At 40.6% G+C, this 26711-nt stretch overlaps 2 protein-coding genes across 4 annotated transcripts; one reads left to right on the forward strand and one right to left on the reverse strand.

Moving 5' to 3' along the window:
• Positions 1–1778: 1778 nt before the first annotated feature.
• Positions 1779–8729, reverse strand: fam83d (family with sequence similarity 83 member D). The gene is made up of 4 exons (XM_066672549.1): positions 7884–8729; positions 6643–6807; positions 5903–6027; positions 1779–3898 (listed from the first exon to the last, which is right to left on the reverse strand). The coding sequence occupies exons 1-4, from the start codon at positions 8355–8357 to the stop codon at positions 3022–3024; spliced, it is 1641 nt and encodes a 546-aa protein (XP_066528646.1). The 5' UTR covers positions 8358–8729; the 3' UTR covers positions 1779–3021.
• A 4187-nt stretch (positions 8730–12916) lies between these two features.
• Positions 12917–24917, forward strand: adnpa (activity-dependent neuroprotector homeobox a). Of its 3 annotated transcripts, none has more exons than XM_066672415.1 (4): positions 12917–13273; positions 14217–14329; positions 19864–19953; positions 21555–24917. In XM_066672415.1, the coding sequence occupies exons 2-4, from the start codon at positions 14222–14224 to the stop codon at positions 24243–24245; spliced, it is 2889 nt and encodes a 962-aa protein (XP_066528512.1). In that variant the 5' UTR covers positions 12917–13273; positions 14217–14221; the 3' UTR covers positions 24246–24917. The 3 variants fall into 3 exon arrangements, with proteins under 3 accessions (XP_066528512.1, XP_066528511.1, XP_066528513.1); XM_066672414.1 differs by having other exon boundaries at positions 12918–13279; XM_066672416.1 differs by lacking the exon at positions 12917–13273 and adding an exon at positions 13888–13923.
• The last annotated feature ends 1794 nt before the right edge of the window (positions 24918–26711 follow it).

Below are 26711 nucleotides of genomic sequence, written 5' to 3' on the forward strand. Positions count from 1 at the left end.
GATGGCAAAATCCAGGACAGTTTCGGAATCCCAGCCGGACGCATTTTTTAGGCCCCCCGAAAAGAGGACACGTCCGGCGAAAAGAGGACGGCTGGTCACCCTACTATTTTACAGACCCTGAAAACCTACTGCTCTGATTAACACATACATTCGTAGTCTCGTCTCAGTATTTTGAGTAGCCTACTGTTTTTTTTTTTTGTTTTCTTTTTTTTGGTGGGGCGGGGAGTTGTTGGATGAGCTTTACACCTTTATTTGCTACATATGGGAAAACATGGGATTTCCTTTTTAATTCATCTTTAATTCTTACATTTACGTTTCGGCATAGCTGCTCGAGATGAGGGTGGGTATATGAGCTTTGCCTGACGTAAACAAGGACTACTGACGTGCAGACTGACCAATTAAATGTTTACAGAGAAGGTTATCGACTAATAACGGTAGCGCTACAGTCAGACCGTCCAATCAGAAGACTTTAGGCTACTTCACCACGCCCCCTTCTCACTCAAGCGAACAAAACGGAGTAGGGGAGGGCGGGACTAGTTTGTGAACGAAGCGCTTCTCGAAAAAAACAAAACGTCCTCTTTTACCCGGACATGTCCTCTTTTTTAGACATAAAAAATGTCCGGGCGGAATTTCACAAACGTCCGGGATGTTGTTTTTCTAGAGCTTACATAGAACTTCGAGAAGTTTAGTTCACAAACTAGTCCCGCCCTCCCCTACTCCGATTGAGTCGCTTGAGTGAGAAGGGGGCGTGGTGAAGTAGCCTAAAATCTTCTGATTGGACGGTCTGACTGTAGAGCTACCGTTATTGGACGATAACCTTCTCTGTAAACATTTAATTGGTCAGTCTGCACGTCAGTAGTCCTTGTTCACGTCAGGCAAAGCTCATGTACCCACCCTCATCTCGAGCTGCTATGTCATTTATCAGTGTCTCTCCTGACTTGTGTGTTCTTGAGTTCCTCTATGGTTGGTACAAGTACAGGTTGAACAAGCAAAACCTTCTGGGGTCAGGGCCTCCTGGAGAATACGAGCCTGCAGGTCTGGGATGTGGCCATACATTTTCTTGGTCTTGATCTTGATATTGTAGAGACGATATTGTCTGGCTTTGTTCTTGTAGTCTCCTTTACCTGATATATATATATATATATATATATATATATATATATATATATATATAATCCAATCTGTAACAGATGAACAGTTTATGAGAGGTTTTCCTCATAATCAATGCATACATTTCAGCTTTCATTAGCATGTTTAAAGTTGAACAACAAATATACAAAATTCAGCAAGTATATGTAAATTTTCTAGAATGATTTGAATGTCATTTTTTCATCAGGTTTTGCCTGGCCTGGTCAGTCCTTCTGTTACTTATTGTCAAGTGCTGGAAGAAGGTTCTGGTTTTAAATGCTGATGGGCTAAAACCAGAACACTTACAGGCGTACGTGAGTATGTGGCTCCGGATAGACTCAAGGTCAGCTGTTGATCTGTTCAAAATATTCAGTCATGGGTCAAAATTTAGCTTTTTTTATTCATTTAGCATTGCATTCACGTAGTTCAAGAGATAAATTACCTGATGCTAAACCACGACCAAGCTACAGTCGGTTACTAACGGGAGGGGAAGGTGTTTTACCGTGAGAACATTAGTTCTTCAGAATCATCCACATTGCCTTTAAGCAACATCAAATATAGAAGACATAAAAAGTAAGTAAAGTAAAAACAGTCAATTTGAAACTCACAAATGTTTTAGTATGTATCATTTTTGCCTGAACAGTTAATACATTAAATACAGTATTTATATACTTCATAAATCATTCAAACATGACAGTGTGGAGACAACTTCAGAAAATAAAAGTAAAGCCACAGAAGAGTTTAATTTTAAACTTTTAATTTTGTTCATACACACCACCAACTATCAACCATATCATTACCACCACCTCATTTCTGTATTAACTTTCAATCCCGTTCCACTGACCACATAGCAGCCTGCTGTAGTTCTGCAATTAGACTGTAGTCCATCTGTTGCACTGCATACTTTGTACAAGACTGTTTGTAGAGTTCAAATAATTAATAATAATCAGTTAATATTTAACAACTGTTGGCAACCTGTCATGCAGTTATGATACATGTTAATGCAGGAATTTTACATTGTTCTCAGATGACAGAAAATGTATTTTTAGATCCTGACATTTGTAAACATGTAGGGGTCAACTGACATGGCAAAAAATTAACATTCAAAATTTTTCCCCATGTACCTGTCAGTGCAGAAACAAAAATAAAATGATAAATTATATCCAGACAAACATTCCTGACTAAAAATATTACAAAAGTAGTCATAATAGAACCAATATATTACAAATAATTAAATAACAGTTGGCAGCACAGTGGTGCAGCAAGTAGGTGTCGCAGTCACACAGCTCCAGGGACCAGGAACAGGTTGTGGGTTTGATTCCCGCTCCGGGTGACTGTCTGTGAGGAGTGTGGTGTGTTCTCTCTGTGTCTGCGTGGGTTTCCGCTGGGTGACTGTCTGTGAGGAGTGTGGTGTGTTCTCCCTGTGTCTGCGTGGGTTTCCTCCGGGTGCTCTGGTTTCCTCCCACAGTCCAAAAACACATGTTGGTAGGTGGATTGGTGACTCAAAAGTGTCCGTAGGTGTGAGTGAATGTGTGTGTGTGTGTGTGTGTTGCAGTGTGAAGGACTGGCGGGGGCCAGGGTGTATTCCTGCCTTATGCCCAGTGATTCCAGGTAGGCTCTGGACTGGATAAGGGTTACAGATAATGGATGGATAAATAACAGTTATATTCAACATTAAGTTGTCTCTAGCCAATGTCTGTTCTATATTATAACTTAATAATGGTCAGTTAGCTTGCTCTTAGACATAAAAAAACAACCGTTTTTGGTAACGTCTTTGGGTATTTGCTAATGTTCTTTTTGTACAAAACAACAATTTAACATAAATCTTAGTTTCATTTTTTTAAAACACTTTTGTTGCCAATCTTAGTCCATGTATTGCATGTTTCCTATACTTCACTGTACACCCCTTGCCCTTGGCCATGTCAAATTTAATGCTCCCTCCATCACAGCATTAGCAGAGCCCCTGGAAACCCTGGGTAAGCTGGAGCTGAGTGACAAACCCACATGCTCATGCCTGCGGGCCAACAAGAGCATCATGTGTTCCAATTTGGAGCGGATGGAGGTGTAGTGGAGCTGCCGCTCTGCAGCAAGTTTGCGGTAACACTCTCTCAGGTTAGTGTTTTGAACTTGATTGTGTACCTCCTGTTTTTTGGGGACACACACATTCCTGGATGGGGAAGAGCTTGTGGAAGAGGAGGAGCTGGGGCTAGAGGAAGAGCTGATAGATGGAGTGGATTGTTTTGTACCTGTCTGGACCATGTCTTGTTTTGTTGGGCTGGTTTGTGTGGATATATGGCTGATTTGAACAGCTGGAGAGGTCATATCTCTGACTGAGTGACTTTCAACTATCTCTGTCTTAAGAGTAGACAAAACTGGAAGTGCTTCAACAACAATATCTTCCTGTCTGAGCTCCTGCTCCATGTCTCCTCTGAGCGTGGATCTGTCAGACCCTGGAGAGATTATCCTGTTCTCCTCCTCGTCTTCCTTACTGATACGTAGACTCTTTCGGCTCTGCTGGGTGTGAGTTATATTAGGTGTGCTGGTCAGATATGCTTGCATTGAAAGGGCTCCCCTGCCTTTTGAGGTTTCTGGAGTCTTAAGCAGTAAGTTGTCATAGAGTCCACAGTTTCTGAAACTAGAGGCTGCACTGGTGACGACTGGGAGAGACTGAGCATACAGTATTCTAAATTCTTCATCAAAACCCTCTGTAATCTGCCCAGAAAGCTCAACTAGATTGCTGCTGTTTAGTTTGCCATCTGTCCAGTTGAACCTGTGGCAAAAGAAATACAGAAAAAAAATTAATCTTGTTTTAAGTGCATTTTGGCTCGTTTAAAGACTCAAGTAGCAATTAAAGGACATATATCTGGTTTAGAGTGAAGAACTAATTCCAGAGCAGTCAAGCATTTAATCACCAATGGTACATGTCCACACTTGCACTGTTTCAGAGCCTGTTGCCCCACGGATTCCTTTGCTTACCTAATGTGGGTGTGTCTGTGAAGTTTCTGTATGCAAATAAGAAATGATAGATAGATATACTTTATTGATCCCAGAGGGAAATTCAAGGCATCCAGTAGCTTTTCCACATAAAAGAGTAAAATATTCAAATAAGAGGCACAGTGGCGCCAGCAGGTTAGTGGAGGCTGTGGGTTCGTCTGTGAGGAGTTTGGTGTGTTCTCCCTGTGTCTGCGTGGGTTTCCTCCGGGTGACTGTCTATGAGGAGTGTGGTGTGTTCTCCCTGTGTCTGCGTGGGTTTCCTACGGGTGACTGTCTGTGAGGATTGTGGTGTGTTCTCTCTGTGTCTGCGTGGGTTTCCTCCGAGTGACTGTCTGTGACGAGTGTGGTGTGTTCTCCCTTTGTCTGTGTGGGTTTCCTCCGGGTGACTGTCTGTGAGGAGTGTGGTGTGTTCTCCCTGTGTCTGCGTGCTTTGGTTTCCTCCCACACTCCAAAAACACATGTTGGTAGGTGGATTGGAGACCCAAGTGTCCCTAGGTGTGGTTTGTTTCTGGTGAGTCAATCAATCAATCAAATATAGCATTTTTCACAATGCAGAGATCTAGGTCCAAGCCTCCTATGAGCGAGCCAGGGGCAACAGTGGCAAGGAAAAACTCCCTCAGCAAACGAGGAAGAAACCTTGGAAAGAACCAAGACTCATACAGAGAACCCATCCTCCTCGGGTCGACACCGGAGACACAACAGAGAACAGAACAGAAGTAAAAGTGAAATGATGACAGATGAAGGGGTTATAGTAATTTAAATGTAGTATATTAGTGATGTATGAGTCTGAGGAAGGAGAAGGTGATCAGGGATTCTGTGTGAGTTAAAAGTAGGGGCAGAGTTAATCTGAGATAAAACAGCATGATAGTGTAGATGAGACAAGGCCATGATCTTGTACAGGATACACAGGGGCTGGATCAGGGCAACACCTGGAGAGCAGCAGGACATCTCCAAGCATGAGAGAGACAGGAGAAAGAAAACCAGACAAAGGGAACAAATAAAAATCCAGAGGGTAATAGGTTCATGGTAAACAGGCAAAATTGTCCTGTGAAAAAGCTTTCATGGGTCAGGCAAGAGAACCCAGCGACAGACAGCGTGTTGGCGGTTACCAGAAAGCTAACTAAAAAAGCTGTAGCTATGGTAGTATGACAGGGTTAATACAGAACAGTGATAATATGAAAACCAGCTCGAACACCAATAGAGAAGGAGTAACCTGAAAGTGAGTGATTAACCAAAAGCTTGTATGAAAAGGTAGGTGTTTAATGTAGATTTAAAGATTGAGAGTGTGTCTAAGCCCCGAACAATAACATGTCCGACCTCGAGCCTGAGTACTTGGTCCGACCTTGAGCCAACCCAATTATGTGTACGGCGCAGTTAGGTGCTAAATGGCATTCGTAGCCAAGGTGTGCTTTGCATATTGGACGCAGTAGGTCAACAGAGAACTGGTTAAAGCGTAGCTGCTAATCAGAGTAATGGATCAGAAACGCACTAGTCCAGAACACAGGACTTTCTTCCTGTGTTTACATTCTTGCTCCCGTCACAGTCAAGTCTGACCAATCAGTGGTGAGAACATTCTCACGTGATTTGCGGTGATGCGTTTTGGTGCACTTGGATTTTTCAGTATGTGAAAACAAACCAAACCAAGGGAGGAATCATTCCAAGATTTTGTGCTTCTTAATGGATTCAGAACAGAACAAAGAGTGCTAAAACACCCTTAGAGTGAAGAAGAAAATGAATCTGTCACACAGAGGAGTCTTGTTAACTGAAGCTCAGGATTTACCTGTAGGAGCCTGTAGCCACTCTGTTCCCATCAATCAGCATGAAGCGCTCGTGAACTTTTCCAGTGATCCGTGCGCCTGACCTCAAGTAGTATGTTGAGCCAGTTATGGTCCGCACTCTCATGTGCTTCAAAACAAAGTATAAGCATGACAAGTATTTACCAATGTTATATTCTATATACATTTATACTGTAATACAGTTTAACAGCAGTTAAATGATCCAAAACTAAATAAATTAGTTAAATAAAGCTACCTGCCCATAACTATGAGGGCTGTCAATCACAGAACCATTGGCAATGGCATCCTCAAAGTAACATGCATCAGTAAGTAGCAAAGCAATGCTGCCGACAATGACCTTTAACACTAGAAAGACTGAAATTTTCAGAACCTGAGGACACTCCCCCTCCTCCTCGCAGTCCATTAGTGAACTATTAGCTACCATTTCTTATGTAAATTAGGCATAGCAGAGAACTCTCCAAAGGATGCAAGAATTCTTAGAGAGAGAGAACAAGAGATATACAGCTACATAGGCATCTTATATAGATATATAAATATATATAAACCATAATGTTTATAGCCAATTGCTGCTGAGCTGCAATCACACCAATTGTCTTCAGGAAATGCGCTTTTAAGATTATTCTTTATTAAAGTGAAATCAATATTCAAGGTGTTTTTTATGTGATGCATTTAATGTATCATTCATTTATTCTTTTAAACACTGCATGGAGGAATAAATTCCTACCTTGAGCTCATCCAGTCGCACATGAAGGCTTTTGCACATCTGAAGGAATTCTGAAAGGGATCTCTGATCCAGCACAATGTAAACAGGCACCCGGCGCAAAGTGGCTTCCCTCAGGTCATGAAAAATGTCTAAATCTGTCAGAGAGTCTGTTACTATGGCAATCACCTGGAGGTAAAAATGATGAACAATTCTAATTATAGCTGAAACAGAATGTCATGTTTAGTGAGGTTAAAATTTGCACGTTAGGACTGACACTTAACCTCCCTGGATGTGCTCAGGGGGCATCTATCTTTACCTCTGGCTTACATAATGATTTTACATGTGTGTTATAGAAGTGATTTTAAATGTCTATCAATAAGATCATGAGTAAAAAAAACTCAGTGATTAATCCAAATGTCAAACAGAATTTACAATTTTATTTGAGATGTAATGAACAAATTTGAAATATCTAGTGAACTATTTAGGCACTGGAAAACGACTACATTCAGAAACAATTTAGTCTTTGTCCATTGTAGGACTGTGTGGTATAACAGTATTTATGATGTGAGTGTGGTGTGTCAAACTTTATGTAGCATTTTTGAAAGTGAGGCAACAAGGGCGCAGGGTGTCAGCTGCAGTCTGATTCGGGCACAGCCCGAGGAAGGAACTCGCGCTTAATCTCGGGATGTAACGGATACGGAGAAACTCCCGCGAGATTTTGAGGAACCGCCACTTTTTGGAATCTGTGCAAGACGCCACTTCTGACACAGACTCAAAACAAGTTTTACGCAGTGACAGCTGGTGAAAAAAATGCTGTTTGTATATTAAAGATGAATAAATACTTACATAAATAAGTAAATAACTCAGCAAACACAAACATATTAGCAGAAACACTAATAGGACAATATTAGGATTTTCTAGGACGCCGTGCTGGTTTATAACAATATTATTAATATATTATAAATACCATGGTGAATAAACCATAAGATACATAACTAGGTCCAAATTCACAAACACGGAGATAAATAAAAAGTGTGATCCAACAATATACTGCATTATAGAAACGAATAATATTGTCATATCAGCATTTCTGCTATTTATATTTTCTGAGAATTTTTAAATACAAACAGTCCCACCAAGACGTTTTCACCAGCAGCCACTGTGTATAACTCATTTTGACTCTGGGCCAGAAATCGTCCCTTACACCGATTCTGCACAGAAACAGAACAAAACACATTTAGGAATTTTTCCCGGCTGCACACCTCCTTTGCGCTGCGGATCATCCGGCATATCGCCTCCTTGCAGCGGTAAACGGAACCTTCGTACGCGGGCTGGAAGTGCGCCACAGCACGGGTCACTCCGCGGAACGAGCCGGCGGTGAAAGCGGGCCAGCCAAGCTCCAGCAAAGGCGGCTCCACGTCCGACACCTCGGGGAAGTAAGTGAGAGAGGACCCGTCACCTGCGGCGTTCTGCTCGCAGCTCGAGTCTTCTAACGCAGAGGTGACGGCTTGCGTCGCGTCGGCGTCAGAGAGGATACCCTGGAGCTCCGCGGCCGAAAGAAAACTGGGCAGTCGCTCCCGCTTCAAGAACTCCAGAAAACACTTCGCGCCCCCGGATACAAGAGCTTCCAGAGCGAGCCGGTGTTGCTCCTTATAAGCCGTGGGTAACTCGCAGTCTGTTTTAGGTCGAGGACATTTCCAGCCCGGTGAATCTTCTAGATTCTGGGACAGAGCCATGTTTAATATTCACCTTAACTCTGTAACAGGCGATGAACCCGTCTAATACATTCCAAAGCACAGGCTACGGGCGATGTACACGTAGCGGCCACTGGAACCCCGCCTATTGCTGTAGGTCATTGGTAGAAATATCCTGCTTAAAAGGGTGGAGTCTGTCGTTACTTTGATGTAGGAATGTTATTGGACGGATCGCCTCACTGCCATTGGCCACATTTTGAATTTGGGCGCAAACAGCTATCGGTGATTCGCATGGCATGGATTTCCACAGCCTATAAATCAGTGACTTTACTTGCCACTGTTGCCCCTGCTTTGCTCACCTGGGGGGTTTATGTTTCATTTGAAAACTTTTGTCTTTACTGGATTTCTGAGAAGCTGCTTTGTGACATCATCAGTTGTTGTTGTCACAGCTGGTGTCAAAAGCTGGTTGTTTACCATTTAGTTTTTGAGAGTTGTTAGACTAACATGATCTGTTCTAATGTTACGGTTGTGTGTAAAGCACTAAGCTCTTGAATATGGCAATAAAAATATAACGAATTATTATTATTATTTTCTTTCTGACATTTCAAAAGTCTCAGTATTTGCATGGCACACCCAGCCTGCTCGTAGATACAAAGACAAGTTATGACAGGTTTACACCGTTGTCAACAGATAGAACTGTATCATTTGAAGAATACTGCAAAAGAAACAGTAATTGCTGCTGTAGCTGTTGAAGATTATATGTGCACACAGGCGCTGTAATACACACATGACCTGTGAGCACCAGATATTTATGCTTCTTTTGACTATGGCACAGGAAAAAACTTAATTTCTAAATTATTATAGCTGCTTGTTATTGACCGAAATAACGATTACCAATCTGAATCACTTTTAGAGTGTTTGCAGATTTATTAGCATTGCATTTAATATGTGTCTACACACTGTATTGTTTTAAAATAAAGTTAATTGCTTATTGAAAATAATAACCTAATTGTATATACTATAATACTATAAATGTATATTTGCATCATACTACATATATCTCAATAATCAAATCTAAAGAAATCAGACTATAGAAAATATCCTACAGATAATAAAGCAATGGAACGCCAAAAGGATCAAAAAGTCTTAAGAATTTTCACCCACAGACGGCATGTATGAACATCTACAGACAAAAGTATTACTGGGCGCAGGGGAGACGAACACACTCTGAAGGGGGCACCAGTCTTTCATAGGGTGGCACACACTCACACCTTCACTCGCTGCATTTTGTTGTCTTGCACCTGTATAGAACAATGACAATAAAGTTGAATCTATCTAACTAGATATCTATACCTACAGACACTTTTGAGTCGCCAATCCATCTACCAACGTGTGTTTTTGGAGCGTGGGAGGAAACCGGAGCACCCGGAGGAAACCCACACAGACAGAGAGATAACACACCACACTCCTCACAGACAGTCACTCGGAGGAAACCCACGCAGACACAGAGAGAACACACCACACTCCTCACAGACAGTCACCCGGAGGAAACCCACGCAGACACAGAGAGAACACACCACACTCCTCACAGACAGTCACTCGGAGGAAACCCACACAGACACAGGGAGAACACACCACACTCCTCACAGACAGTCACCCGGAGGAAACCCATGCAGACACAGAGAGAACACACCACACTCCTCACAGACAGTCACTCTGAGGAAACCCACGCAGACACAGAGAGAACACAGCACACTCCTCACAGACAGTCACCGGGAGGAAACCCACGCGGACACAGAGAGAACACACCACATTCCTCACAGACAGTCACCCGGAGGAAACCCACACAGACACAGGGAGAACACACCACACTCCTCACAGACAGTCACCCGGAGGAAACCTACGTGGACACAGAGAGAACACACCACATTCCTCACAGACAGTCACCCGGAGGAAACCCACGCAAACACAGGGAGAACACACCACACTCCTCACAGACAGTCACCCGGAGTGGGACTCGAACCCACAACCCCAGGATTCCAGCTGAAAGACTAGGGGCCTCATTTATAAAGGGTGCATATGCACAAAAATGTGCATATGTAACATCTCACGGACTGTGGAGCTGTGTGACAGAGACACTACCTGTTGTTCAACAGTGCCGAACCTTTAATCAAAGTAATCAGGCCTGATGCCGTAAAATGGAAGTGGCCAGTGCTCTATTTGCCAAAACACCTGAACCAAACTCAGCACATGCACATTGCACCGGAGTCAATGCCGAGTCCCTGTGTCAAAAAAATGGAGCTGGCCCATGTCCGACGTGTTGGGAGGGGGGTATATATTTGATAACAGACCAGAATGTTCTTTTATAAAACGGTCTCACAATGTTACATGAAAACAGAAAAACATTCTCAGCGCAACATTTTGAAGTTGTTTTATGGATGTTAGTGAGGCCTGTGATGACAGAAGGTTTTTATAAAACATTCCTGTAACACTATATTTGAACAAAAGTAGAATCTTTTTTTCTTTCATTATTCAATGTTTTGTGGATATACTTGAGGTAACATCTGAGTTATACTAGAGCACAAGGAAGGAATACATTCCAAATACAGAAATTAAGTACTTTCAGTCCAAGTAATATTTGAAAAGTCTGTATTCAGAATACAGGTATGTTTTTTATATTAGGAACATTCATTCATTCATTGTCTGTAACTCTAATCCAGTTCAGGGCGGCATTGGGTCCGGAGCCTACCTGGAATCACTGGGTGCAAGGCAGGAGCACACCCTGGAGGGGGCGCCTTGAAGTCTTATTACTTAGTAGCATTTGATTCAGCAATATAAAATATGCGTACCTTCTGAATAGGCCACAAGTTTTGTGTTTTTTTCCTAATATGTTAATCAGATGAACTGTACTTTTGCATAACATTGGATGGATGGATTTATTTTATTATTTACATTGTTTTTATTATTATTATTATTATTATTATTTTTACAGCTAATACAGAGTGTGTTCACGTTGCAGTGGTTTTCCTGTGAAGTACCATATCTTGATGTTGCAAGGAAAAGTTTTTTCATTTGTATTTATATTCATTTTTCAACAGGGGAAAGGAGAGACTCGAGAAACCCACAGGAATTTTATGGGTGTGACTCAGTGTTTTTATTTTTGTTTAAGGTATTTTGTATTGTGTGGAGTGGATGCTACATCTGTTAATGTATTTGTGATTACAAAATAATCACAAGGTTATTTGCATTGATTGTGTATAGGTAAATGTGGGCGTTACGGAGGCGGAGCATGAGGCTGGTTCACCTGGGCATATTTTGAAGGTTATGATTTTTAAAGAAAAAACAGTGTTCAGGTGTGTGTACACACGGTTTTATAAATATGAATTTTTTGGGGCATACGCACACTTTCACCCCAGAATCCAAGCAGTTTTATAATGAGGCCCCAGGACTGGAACACTACTTCCGAGTGTGGTGAAGGCCGAGCTGAGATTTTCTGTTGCACTGCAGTAGACAAGGCCTTCTTTCCAACCATCTCCATGTACTACGCCTCCAACACTGAATACCCAAAACACCTAAAACACATGACATTGCTCCAAACATTCCAATTTAACACTAATGTCTTGCAAGGTGTTAGCTCTGTTCTTATAAGTCAAACAAACATGGAGAGTACACATGCACAGCTTTTCTGTTTAACTTTACATGAAAACAAGTGAACTTTCTGGATTAATAAAGCCACAACACCAGAGACACCAAGTTTGATCAATAGTTTAAAGAGGTTGTGGAGGAAGAGGTTGTTTAAAGAAGTCCGGAGGGATTTGCATGTGTGTTGATCTGTGAAAGCCAAATCAAGCAGTCATCCAGGGTAGCCTGCTGCACAAGGAAGAAATGCTAGCGTTGCTGCAAGGGGCTATGGTGGTCTTTTCAGCCATGGACCTAGAAAGTGCGTATGACCAGGTACCTATGCATGAAGACAGCAGAGACCCAGCAGCCTTTATTAAACATGATAGCCTATTTAGGTTCTGCAGGGTACTGTATGGATTAGTGTCTGCTCCTGCTTTCCAGAAAATGATGGTTGTCATTAAATTGATTATACGATAGATTAACTAAAGCATACTGTCTATGTGACTTTTGGTGCCTTTATTTCAAATTTAGCAGTGGGAATCAATAAAGTAATAACTGCAGGATTTTAATATCCATTTTGAGAATGTAGATGATCCACCAAAAAAAGGCATGTTTATTTATCCTAGATTTAGTCAGCTTTTAACAAAATGCAGAATACACATATACACCACTGTCGTTCTTTAATCATATTAGCACGCTGCATTAATAATGCTGTAGTTTCTGGAGCTTAGAAACGCCATTTCAAGTGAACTGAAAGAAAAACAGACTTTAATGATAAAAAAAAATTGGCAAAGTATGTACCTAAAAGGTGTTTGAAAAACGTCAATATCTTACGCACCAATCAATAAACGAACCTACATTTATGTTGTCTGATACATTATTATACACGTACAGTGCATTCCCGTGTCTGCTTCTGTGTTTCAGAGCGATGGCTGTTGTGCTGCTGAAGATATGAACGTGTGGTCTTCTTTTTCAACTTCACACAAATATGTCACTTCCGTCCGGAGCCGAGCGCCATTTTGAGCTATGTGGAATGTGGAAGCGTCTAGAAGCAGAAAGCCGCAAAAAATACAAGAAACTCCGCAGACGTTACGCTCCGAACACTCGCTTTGTTTTCGTGCTGGACTCCGGATGGTTTGGTGTTTTCTGGTCGCTTTTTCCGGGAGTTATTGAAGCTGCGGTGTGATGAGAAGCGCGTAAAGCCGCCACAACTGACGCAAACACACAAACACACCCCAAACCAACACACACACACACACACACAAACAAACAAACACTGGGCAGACCACCGAAGAGCCCCAAGTCCATGCTTCTCGGACCCCGCCAGGCAGATCAGTGTATGTGTAAGTGGTTAAGCTGAAATAAGCTTCTCACTAGAAATAGCCGTTCCACCTTAAACGGTGCAACACCCATTCTGGCGCCATGGCCTAACAGACAACGGCTGAATATAACTGCTGCACAATTTAAGGTGGAACCGACAACTTTAACACGAAGCTAACTTGGGCATCGTTTGTGAATGTGGACAAATCTACATTCAAAACACGGCTTCTGTTTTGTCAAGGGCGCAAGGCCGATTACTGCACCATTTAAAGTGGCACAGAAAATTGAAGTAGGGTTAATCAGCTTCACGTTCGCGTGTTGATGGAATTAAATCTTAAACTAAATTAAAACGCAGATTTTCTGTTAGCGTGCAGGCTAACATACCGGAGGCTGTCACGAACTGAAACAGACCACGGATTAATAATCCTGATCTTTTCATTTACAACCTGTCGTAACTTTAAGCGCAAATAATTTTAACATTGTGAGGTATTGTGCTGATGGCTTTAGAAGAGTGTTGGCCTGAGCGCTGCTGCTGCTGCCGGCCCGCATTGTCTAACGCTAGCTTTAGCGCCAGTGTGTGCTTTAGCATCAGCGCTAGACATCAATTCACCATCTTTTGTGGCCTAATGCGCTGCGGTGATAGAGATCATCGTACGCCGTATATGGAGTTAATGCTTTATTTTTTTATTTTGCATCAGTATTCATTATTTATTAATTTGGCCGTTAATGACTAATAATATTCGCACATATTTAATAACGTTTCAATTCTGTAGTGTTCTCTACTGGTACTTTGTACATTTTCTTGCTAAACTGGGATATTTTTCTCATTAAAAGTGTTTTTTTGATAATATGTCTTATCCATTCTGTAGTTATTTGTTTGGCAGAAGGTAGTGTGTTGATACTCTCTCTCTCTCTCTCTCTCTCTCTCTCTCTCTCTCTCTCTCTCTCTCTCTCTCATAGGAAAGATGTTTCAGCTTCCTGTGAACAACCTTACTCGGCTGAGAAAAGCCAGAAAAAAGGTCAAGAGGCTGTTAAGTGACATTGGTCTGGACTATTGCAAGGAACATATAGAGGTGAATAAACAAAGATGTACACACATGATCATGACGTTTCGGTCCTGTTTTCCTGCTCAGTTTAATTCCATGCTAATTTACTGGTCCAACATGATCTTCCTGAGAGACTATAACAGCACCCAAGCATGAAGTGCTGAATTTGATGGTGTTCAGAATATTAAGTTCCTTTCCTCTTTACATACTGTTTATTTTGGGTTTGTTGGTAGATAGTCTAGGCTTACTTTGTATTTTTATTGTTATTTTTTTCAGGGAAAGGTAAAGAACCATTCAGTTCAGAATTCCTGATGCTATGCCATTTCGGAGGCATGGATCAAATATTTTTCTTTTCAGTAGAGCTGCAACTGATGATTACTTTGGTGGTTGATTCATAAGTTTATTATTCAGTTAGTCAATGATCAAATTTCGCAAACAAAAATATTTAAAGGCTAAGCACCACTTAATGGCCCTCCATGAATATTCCACATTATTGTAGTTACTGACATATATAAGTATGAAATAAAATGAAAATATCAGCTTAATTTAACCAGAGCTCTCTACGGAAATTCTTGAACGTGACCGTGACGTCACTGGTGGACAACAGCTGAACAACGCCACGGTGAAACACTGTTATGACAGTATCTAGCTAGTTAAATAACCAACATTATTCATGACAATAGCCTAGCAATAAGCTAAACTCAGATTTAGAGGTACCGTTATTCTTGTAAATGTGATCAAAGTCGAACTCCAATTCATCCGACACTATAAACCTCCGTAATGCAGCTACGTAGCCGAGTATAATCTGAGCCACCGAGTTTAGCAAGTCAAGCTAACGTTAACTAACACCAACCGATGGTCTTTTAAACCTTATTCCTTGAATTAGTAAGAAATAACATGTTTTCTAGCTATCAATAAACACAAGTTAGGAACTCAAATTCCACTGTATTTATTTGTTTGACACTTTCATAAAGCTGCTGCTTAGCCTTTAACTGCAGCAGGGCGGTGGGATGCTGCACCATTTAAGTTGGAATGGGTTTGAGAGTTTGCAATTCTGACTAGAGTGTGTCTTTTATTTTTTTATGTATTTAATTAGTCTGACTCCGATTTTACCCAGAGTTTTTACTCGGACGCGAAGAGGAAAAAGTCTGGGTAACATCTGGGGCCAATATTGTAGTTGGGCATTTTCACACATACAGCCCCACTGGGTAAACTCAGAAACATTTCTGCATTAAGGGGCATCAGTCACATTTTAAAGACAAACTCTGAAGTGTTTTTACATGCCTACAGTGATTTAAAATTACTTAAGAAATCAGTATAGTCTGAATCAGTTGCCTGATACTTTGAAGAGTATAATTCAGCATAGAATTCTTTAAAACGATTATTAATCTTCTTTGAGTCCGTTATCAGGTCTCCTGATTTTGATTTTATTTTGCAAATAGCATGTTTTCTTGCATCCCTTTGAGTTCTCTTACCAGCAGCCTCTAAGGTTTATCCACAACTTATATATGCTTACTTTCCGACCCTTCCGCTGAGAATAGAGTTATATTCATATTTAAATGTTAGCATCTTGTGGTGATCATGTTGTAAGAGTGAAGATCTGTATTGGTTTTCTAGATCTAAAAGATTTTTTTTTTCCAATCTCAAAATCTGGCATTTTGCGGGTTTTTTCCATTAAAGATATAATGTGGCCTCTTATAACTAACTTTAGAGTTTTCCATAAGATTCTGACACTCATTAGTTCCAAGAAATTAATCTAGTTTTATTGTCATGTATTCGATAAATGTTGTATCTTTTAATTAAGAGCGGATTGAAACGCCAGCTGTAATGTTGTCTCTGAGAAAGTCTTCCCCATATATGGACCTAGGTAGCAGTTAGTCACCACCCATTTAGTGTTGCACTGTATAACGAGAAGTATCTCAATACTTTATCATTAAAAACAGTACAATACCCCATATAATGAGTACAGGTATTTTAAGAAGGTGGTATTTCCAACGAGTGCCACAGGGCGGCAGTTTGCACCCACATGGCGATGGTATCGTTTCAGACCGGTATCTAGATATTTAGGCAGGTATCGTATCGAAAGTCATAATTTTGGTATCGTGACAACACTACACCCATTATAAAAAAATTTTGCATTGTCTGGGATGGCATTAATTAGTTTATGAACAAAATGTTATAATGGGGGACATACAATTTATTCAAGGTTATAGGAAAATAATGAATGTTATTTTAATATATCTACCATGGGGATCTGTTCTCACAGAATCAGAAGGAAAAGGCGAGCTTTTATGAAAAAGTATAACCACATCCCTGGCCTTAGAAGTAAATGGTGCTTGCAAAATCTGATATAACCAGTTGACCCTTAGTTTACGTTGCTAAGTTAGGCTTTAAGTGACTTGAGATGTGAAAACACACAGCCCGTCAGCTGAACCCACAACTGCTCCCCACAACTGGTCACAGCCCATTGTTTGTGTCTGTGTGCGCATGCACATGTGTTTTCACTGCCACAGGTGGGTTAAATGTGGAAGACATTTTGTTGTGCAGTGGCAAATAAGTGCAGATTTTATATACAGAGCCTACAGTATTAATAGTGTAAAGTGTACACACAGCATTCATTCGTACTGTACTTTTGCAGAGTGAACACTAGGGTCAGGTGTGTCCATCTTAGAGTGATAATGGATGTAAAGAAGTTGGAGCTAAGCCGTTCTGGCATAGATGCTGCTCTATCTCCTTCAGGATGGTAGGAGATTGTACTGTTTGTGGCGGGGGTGGGACGGGTCCTTGATGATTCTGCATGCTCTGTGCAGGCAACGCTGGTGGTGAACATCTCGGATGTCAGGGAACTGTGAGCCAATGTGGTGCTGAGCATTCTTCCATCTTGTACAGGATCACACAGTTGGTCAGGACGTTCTTGATGGTGCTGCAATAAAAGTTAGTCATGATCTGACCAGCTTTCCTGTAGCCCACATTGTGCTCTTTGTTATTCTTGGTGTTGAAGGAGAGGATGCTGATGGAACACAATGCTGCCAGGTGCTGGTTCTCCTCCCTATAGGCTGTTTCAACATCATTATCGCCATGAACATCTAGAAGGGAGAGTTGGCAGGGTTGCTATGGCTAGTGATATCTGGATAACCTTTCACAAGTTTGTAGGTGTTTGGCTATTTAATACCACCAACCCCCCCCCCATTTTTTGGTTGTATCCATATCCCCAAATAAATGTGCTGATGCATTTAAACAGACTTTTTTATTATTATTATTCATACCCCTTCAAAGAGCATTCCCCTCCTCTTACTGTACAGACATTCTGAGCTGGAGCAAGTCTGTTTTATTGTCAAGTGTCTGAACACTGGCTGAATCAGGGAGGGCATTGCTGGAGGGTTGGTCTTTAGTATAACCTGGAAAGTCATTCATTTTCCATGCTTGTGCTTGCACTCACAGTAATGGAAAAGCCCGTTTAGCTTCTCAACTTGCTTGGCTCATAGCATGAGTTGCAGGGATTTACATTTAGAAAAACCAAATGAAAAATGCACTAACGCCTAAACAGAAGAACAAGTGGACTAAAGAGAAGCCGTCCTGGAGTGTGGGTAAGTGGATGAAAGTCCACTGATGAAATACATCTCTGCATTGGCCTAGGTCATGATTCTGGAACATTTGTTTGGTGCTGCTTTAAAGGAAAGCAACCTGTTTGTTTCTTTCTTTTTTTTTCTCTCTGCCTCCATTCATACAAAGTAGGTTTGGTGAGAAATGATCATTTTCAGAATGACGATGCATAAGCAACAGAGAAAAGTGCCTCAGTGCCTTAATAAATTCAAGGCAGCATCAAAATCTTAATTTTACTACTTTTGATATTTATTTATTTTGGTGTTGATTATTCCATATGATTTCTTTAATTAAAGAAGGTAATTGAATTTAATTTGTTTGATGTATGCAGCATGGTGCCAGAATGTTCAGATTTAGGTTTTTTGCTCCTGGGGCTCCCCCTGGTGTAGTTCATATTTACAGCACTGGTGGACCTTCACAATGATTCTGAAGCTGTAATTTTAAGGTAGTAGTGTTCCTTTTTTGCATGAAACGCAAAAACAGCAAGAGCTGGTACCTTCCTGAATTTACAAGCCTAAACTGTTTAAACCAACCTTAAATGTTTACACTAGACGAGGCTGGTGATATCGGTTTTCTCTGCAAACATAAATATCGTTTTAGGAGATCGGTCCTTGCTGCTTAATCGGAATTTTTGTTCAGACATGTTGTTCCAACTTAAATGGGTCTGTTTACGAGGCTTATTGGTGCTTATCACCAACGTCTTGCTTGAATACACTGCTCCACCTTAAAAAGATGCTATGCGATGCTAAAGATAGTAATAGGTTTTATAAACATATCCAGATTTGAAACAATTCTTAATTCCCACGTACGTCATGCGACTAATGCTTACGTGTTTATTGGATGACTCTTTGTTCTCTTGATATTATGCAATATTCTAGAGACAACTTTGAGAAGGGAGCCCAACAAATTCCTTTTACTGTGTGTGAACACTGCAAGCGATTAAAATTGCTCGGCGTCGCCCATTCAGCAGGTGATGTGTCACTGGTGGGCGTGTCCAATGTTCACAACCTTGATATGACTTTATATCATTTGTGGGAATCAAGACATTTTTACACACAATTATCAGCAGATTAAGATATAGGTTGCAGCAAGTTCAAAATGAACTAGAATTAAAAGTAAAATTGAGCACCGTTTACAAAGATTTAAAGTGTCTTAAATTTAGTTTTCCATATTAAAGGGCTAAGAATTTCTTCAAATGTCTTGAATTGTAGGAGGGGAGGCACTCATTTATATCTGGGGCAGAATGAATATGGGTGATTTTGATTTTGTTAATGTATCCTGATTTTTCTCAATGTCTAATAATGCCTTATTCACTTACATCATCTTAAACCCAACTTGCTGTTTTTTTTTTTAAAGTTAGGTTCTAGATAATTTTCAGACCCCATTAATGTGATATTTTCCAAAATATCAATTAGTGACTTTCTGTACAAACCATAGCTATTTCTCATAGAAAAGGATTGTTGGTAACAGCTCTCTCTGTGGCTCCTATCCCCCCCAAAGGCAGCTGCAGGACGCCTGACAAAAAAGGTCTTGTAAGGTCCTGGATGAGTGTTGGGGTTCACACACACAGCCCAAACGTTTCTGGGTTACTGTGCATGTGCGAAAGGGGCAAGGGATTTTCTAATGCTTTTTTTTCCATGTTAATCTTTATTAATTTCATTATAATATTATAATTACATGTCCCCCTTACTTTAGTCATGAATTGTAGTTGTACTGTTGCAGTTAAACAATCATTTGAGTAACACAAATGTTGAGTAGACGGTGGCTTTTTAATATTATCAAATAATGCACAATGCAGTGTTGCTAACTTACACTGTAAGAAATCAGAAGTTTGCTGAACCCTGAAAATGTTCATATTGACATTTAAGATTGGAAATGTGGCGTCAGGGTGTCCTGGCCCTCTGCAGTGTTCTGTCAGAATAAATGTTTCATCTTTTTAAAATTGTTCTCCCCCACAGGACTACAAGGAGTTTGACTCAGATGAAATCTACTCAAAACATTATTACCTTGATGTGTGTTTGTGGGATCCAACATGGACAAAGTCACAAGTAAGATATTTACAGGATCTGTATACAGTAATAAAAACATTTAGTTTAAAGGAGCAATCTGTAATACTAACAGCAATATTACCCTTTTATAAAGGGGTCATCAAGCCAAACAAAATAAAATGGAGAGAGTTGACTGCCTCCTCCCCAGAAACTTTTTTTTTTTAAAACAAATTTGTCAGGTTTAAGAAAACCTACACAAATGTACATAAGATGAGTTCAGGATCTTTGACATTTGCAGTTAAAAAGAACATGTCATAGTCAATATATTTGCACAATAGTGTATATAATTCAACTAAAATGTCTACCTACGCTTTTCCTGTATAGACCAGGTTCATATTAGATTTTCATTTTCACCTTTATTTCAGCCTCATCTAGTGAAACATTTATCTTCCTTAATGATATTCCCTGTTCAGCAGAAAGTTTGCAGAACTCACCATCCATCTTTAAGCTGTCTCCATTTTTCAAAAATGCATTACTCAGTCTCTAGTTCTGAGGCTGAGGGTTTTTTTTTTAAATTTTATTTAGGTCTGGTAGAATCTAACATCGCCTCTGTTTGCATGCTCTCATTCATGGCTGCAGCAAACAGTTTGTCTGCTGTAATGTATCATACCTAGCAACCTAGGGAGTGTATACAGTACCAAGGATTGGGCCGACGGTTGAGAGCACAGGCTTTACACAAACAGAATTTTGGGGTTTGTTTGAAGCTTTCAGCAAACGTTAAATAGAAATCAAAAATAAGTATCACAAAACATGCCTCATATCACCAAAATTCTCTTTTGATTGGAGGTGAACATAATATTTAATAACGTGTAAGAACGTGTGCAACGGACTCACATGGCCTTGAGACAGAGAAGCTGTTTTTTTAGCTATTTGTTTTCAATTGCTGTTGTGATTTTAGAGATCTTAGTGGTTTGCTGTTGTCCTTTATCTCTGTAATTGAGTTTCCAGCCCATATGCTTCAGTAGTGTAGTTAATCTTAATGCATCGCACACACACATACATGCACACACAGGTTGGCGGAGGGAATATTGTACAACACAGTACATATTTTGGCAGTGTGCAGAAATTTAAAGCTTAGTATTATTTGTCAGATCCTTTTTTTTTTGTTCCAGACGTGTGTGTGTGTGTGTGTGTGTGTGTCTTTCCTTTCTTTAAGTCGCATCCCTCAAGTGTGGAGAACTGGGTCAGATAATTCACAGCAAAAATCATTGCTTAATGTCCCTGGAAATACTCTGCCTGCCAGGTTGCTCAGACTTGAAGAGAGTGCATTGCCATGTTAACCTTGTGAATGGTCAGGGTAAAGCTTATTATACATCATGGGGAGAGCAGTAGTGGTGAAGTACATCAGACATTTTTTATGCTTTGAGAAGATATTCATAAGAAATATGTACGTTTGTATTCTGCTCCTTGAGGAAACAGATTACCATCATTAAAAAGAAAACGTAGATTTAGTCTCTGCCCGTAATCTCTGGCGACACACCCTGCATATTTTATGGCTTAGTACAGTCAATATATTATATATTGCTCCTTTAAAGTTTGGTTTATATTATTACTGTTTTTCTAATATAGTGGTCTTATTTTTTTATCCTTATCTTTTCCAGGACTATAGAACAAAGCAGTTTTGCTGTTCAGATTGCCCCTTTGCCTCGAAGTACTTCTCAGCATACAAGAACCACTTCCGCAATGTTCACAGGGATGACTTTGAGAACCGCATTCTGCTCAACTGCTCTTATTGCATGTATAGTGGGAACAAGAGGACCCTGGAAACACATGTCAGGCTTTTCCACATGCCCCAGACAATGGCACGACAGGGTGTCGCTAGTCCACAGGGGTCCCTGGTGGGTATTAGGGATGGTATACGGCTTGATAAGCCTATGTTGACTGACAAAAAGGAACTGCCAGTGTACTATTGCAAGAAGTGCACTTATCGGGACAGATTATACAATGTAGTGCGCCGGCACATTTACAGGGAACACTTCCAGCATGTGGCTACACCCTATGTAGCCAAAACCTCAGAGAAGCAGGAGAACAGTGAAGCAGGAGCAACCAATAGTCACGGTATTCATTGTAAAAGCTGCCTTTTTGTCCCTCGCTCATATGAGGCTCTGGTGCAGCATGTCATTGAATTCCACGAGCGTATTGGTCATCAGGTGACCTCTATGATTGGCCACACCAACGTTATAGTGGCTCGGCCACAGGCCAACATAATTCAGAGGGGTGCTACGATAACCCCTGCTATATCTCCTCACATGGCACAACCCGTTAACCGCTATAACCTACCCAAAATGATGGGGATGCCTGTGAGTAACCATTTTAAGCAAGGTGTTGCTGGAAACTCTACAACTGTACAACCGGTCCGCATTACACTACCTGACAAGGCTCTAATGTCTGGCACAATATCACAGCCACATACAGGCAAACACATGGGTGGCTTTGGGGCTCATGGTAATGCCTCATTTTCCTCTTCAATGAAGTCCCTACCTCTCTCTTCAGTGCATGCTGCTACTGCCAGTTTGACCTCATTGCAGGCAAAAAAGGCTTCAGCTAATGCACTAAACACCTCACAAACACAGAAGTGGAAGATTTGCACCATATGCAATGAACTCTTCCCTGAGAGTGCATACAGTGCTCACTTTGAAAAGGAGCACCAGGCTGAAAAAGTGAGAGCTATGGCCAAGTACATCATGAAGATACACAACTTCACAAGCAAGTGTCTGTATTGTAATCGGTACCTGCCAAGTGACTCCCTCTTGAACCACATGTTAGTACATGGACTGACATGTCCTCAGTGTCATTCCACATTCTATGAGATTGAAAAAATTGTAGCCCACAAGCGGCAAGCTCACCCAAACGAGCCAGGGGAGTCGAGCTCTGGCTCCCCCCTTACCTTTGATCTCACACTTCAGCAAGGCAGTCCTAAAAATGTGCAGCTTATAATCACCACCTACAACATGAAGGAAACACCGGACTCATCATCTGCTGGAAAGCCATCAAACAGTGCTGTAGCACGGCCAACAGTCATGGCAAAGGGGCCAGAAAAAAACATTAGTGAATCCCTAATGAGGAATACGTCCCAGAAAAAGGAAGTTGGAAAAACACTCTGTCCGCTGTGCTTCACCATCCTCAAAGGCCCCATTTCTGATGCGTTATCATACCACCTTCGAGACCGGCACCAGGTACTTCAGACATTGCACCCCGTGGAGAAAAAGCTCACATACAAGTGTATTCATTGTCTGGGTGTGTACACAAGCAATATGACTGCTTCCACCATCACACTTCACCTTGTACACTGCCGAGGAGTCGGGCAGAGTTCCAAAGGTCACTGCAGCAAGTCCATTGCCACACTGCGCTCATCCGGAGCCGGTACTCTTAAGCGAGAGCTGGTGGCATCAGATGCTATTGATCCTAAGAGGAGGAAGATGGTGGATCAAAGCAGATATTATCCGACAGTATTCGTGGAGAAGCCCGAAGAACCTGTTGTCCTTGTCTTGGATCCCAAAGGCCATGCAGATGAGTCTTATGAGGCTCGGAAGGCTTTCCTTACTGCCTATTTCAATCGCCGTCCATATCCATTGCAACGCGAAGTAGAGAAACTTGCCGCCAGTCTCTGGCTATGGAAATCTGATGTCTCAAGTCACTTTGCCAACCGCAGGCGTTCTTGTGAAAGGGACTTTATTACTCGTAAACCAGTAGTGTTACTCGGCTTTAATATGCGGGCAGTGAATCAACTCAAGCATAATATGAACTTTGATGCTGAGTGGCTGTTCACTGTCAACAATGAAGAAAAAAGTGGAATCTCAAGAACATCCAAAGTTAGGCTGAAGACTCCTGTTGGTTTCTCTGGTGAGGAAGGTGCAAAAGCACTTCAATTTATGGTCACAAGGCAGGCTCCAAACACTGGATTCAGTAGTCATAACAACTGTGCCTTCAAGCCAAGCCCTGGGACGTTTTCAGAACCAATTGCCATTGATTCTGATAGTGAATCAGAGCAAGAGGAAATGGCTGTGGAGAACATGAACATTAAAGTTCATCAAACAGCTACGTTTCGACCTTCTGTGTTGCAGACCCAGGCAAAAGGGTCTGAACTGAGGAAAAGCTTCCTCTATGACAGAGATGGCAGAACAAGTAGAAACGCTTCTATAGGTGAAGAAAAGATTCTGGATGGTTCTGCATCCAGCTCCAGTCCAGAAGATGTGATATGGACGGGCAATGTGTCCCCCAACCAGGGTCGCTACAGACCTGCTGGACGGTTTGAAGAGAAGGGGAAGGAAGTAGGATTGTTGGGTAGATGATGCCCCCCCACCCCACCCCAGTGTTAGACGCCTTTATTCTTAGGTGAGAACTTTACCTCAGTTTGAACTACAGTAGCGTGATAAATAAAGCTGAAACCATTCAAAGTGGAACAGTGGAACAAGCTCACTGAAAAAAAAGAAAAAAAAAAAGTTTACTGTCACTGTCTGCTCTGTGAACAAGCAGCAAAGGCTAACATACTGTAATATTCTGATCCATGCATAGTCCTCCTGTGGACCCCCCCCCAACCCTCCCCAACATTACACAGCCCTTTGTATTTAATCACACAGTTGATGGAATTGTAACAAAACTGATAGGTCTTTTTCTCTCTGATCAAATAAAATTGACATTGTAATTTACTAAACATATCTTGTTTATAATTTTTAAAGTTCTTATTATTTTTAAGGAAAGGTCAGTGAATTTAATTATCTTACTTATAAAAGGCAGTTTTCTTGATGAGCCAATTGCCTGGTTTATAATTATTTCAGTAGAATATCTGTAGATTTATTTGTTGTCCTAACAACTTGCGTCATTAAACTGTCATGTATTTGATATTTTTAATAATGTAAATAATTTTCTATATAAACTCAATGTGAGATGAATGTTTCTTTCTAACAAGTGCCAGAATATTCTTTTGGCAGTACAAAACCAATGTGTTCCTTGGATCTGAATAAAAGTTTACTCAGTTTAATGAGTGTTTTAGTTATATCATTAAGAAAGTCATTCCTCTAGCACAACGTAGTGTTCTGAATGAAGTCTTTTAAACTGTGGAAGCCTGGTTACAGTAAATGGCTTAAAGCCAATAAATGTGGGGTTTTTATTTTTATTTCTTTATTTATTTTTAAACAGTTACATAGTTTTAATGTTCTTTGGTGCGAGTCTTGCTTAGGTTTGTCCGTCTAAATATTTTACTTTTTTATGCCAGTAGATGGACCTATCTGCAAAGGCTATGAACTGAAAGCAATGAGCAACTAGTTACTCAAACCACATTTGTTTGTTATTACAACCTTTTCCTGTTTAGATTTCATATTTAGTCTTTTGCAAAAATGGTACAGGGTTTAATTAGTAAAAAACTAAAAACTATTTCACTGTCTACCTGTTTTGCAGAGCTGTCATGCTGGATATGAACAAAGTTGATACCTCTTAACAGCTTTATTTTGTTGTGGTTAATATGAAATAAGTTTTATTCTCGACCAAATGAATACTGTCAAAAGAATATTGTTTTGGTTACATTCCAAAGGTCATGAAGCTGAGTTGGTGCGTCTAACGGATGACTTCTAAAACCGAACTGGGTTGATCCTGTGGTTGCTAATCTTTTAGTGTCATTTGGTGCCATTTCCCCAGCGTAGAGCCAGGCGTCCCAACCGATAAACACAGTTGGGTTGGGGGTGGGGGTGTTAGAGAAAAATAGAAACCCACCTGCCACTCTAGGGTTAATTTGCAAATTCACCAGACCAGTTGTTTGCATTAAGTGTGATGGGAATGCCTGTTTTTTTCAGTACACTGACATTAGTGTTAATTTATTAGTCGTTATACAAATACACAAACGTGGTTCATGGCAGATGTAGGTTTGCTTTCCAAAGGGGAAGCAAGCAAGAAAAATATTGCCAACTCATCTTCGAAAGTAATTTAATTCTGAAAGTGTTGATGTGAGAGTTAGTGATGGGTAAAGTGTGTTTCCAGATATGTCACTCTGTAAAGGGAACGCAGCCTTTAACCCATGTAGTCTCTAATCAAGCATGGCAGGGTGACCAAGGCCTATGCAACTATGCAAATGATTTATTTCTGGATTTGGTCCGTAATGAATATAAAACTACTTTTTTTTTAAATGGCTTTTTATTAAAGGACATGTAGCAGGTACATGACTAAGTCATTGATTTTGAGTTGTTTGAAAAGGTCGGTTGCTGATTCCCTTTATTAATGAATTATATAATTTTTTTTAAGTGTAAAATATGTAATACATGTTTTAAGTGTGTTAATATAGCAAAAGTAAATCTGTACCCTTTTGCTATTAGTCTACTCATGGACTGTCCAAAAAGTGAATGTGAAACGTGAAAAAATGTCTAACTAGAGAAGATTTGAAAATCTATCCAATAATTTGTCTGAAGGAAGTTCAGTGACCTTTCCACATTCAGGCTCTGTTTTATTTAGTTTAAACCAAGTTTGTGTGCATTTCTATTAATCTTGTCCTTTACATTGCACCCGATTCTCCATCTGTCATTGGTGGTGGCACAAGTGGTTATTTAGTAAAGATTTAGTCACTGGCAGCTTTATGGAAAGTGATTAAGTTGAATTAAGTGGTTAATTGTTGTATGGACAATACACTTTTAATCCAAAAGGCAGCATTACAATGGCACTAACTTTAAAACAGTTCTGAACTATAGACCTATACACACAAAAATGAACTGCACTGTGAAGTATAAAAGCCCATTTCCAGAAATGTTTATAATAAAAACAGAATGCAATGA

Source organism: Hoplias malabaricus, chromosome 5, assembly GCF_029633855.1.
Source record: "Hoplias malabaricus isolate fHopMal1 chromosome 5, fHopMal1.hap1, whole genome shotgun sequence".
Lineage (NCBI taxonomy): Eukaryota > Metazoa > Chordata > Actinopteri > Characiformes > Erythrinidae > Hoplias > Hoplias malabaricus.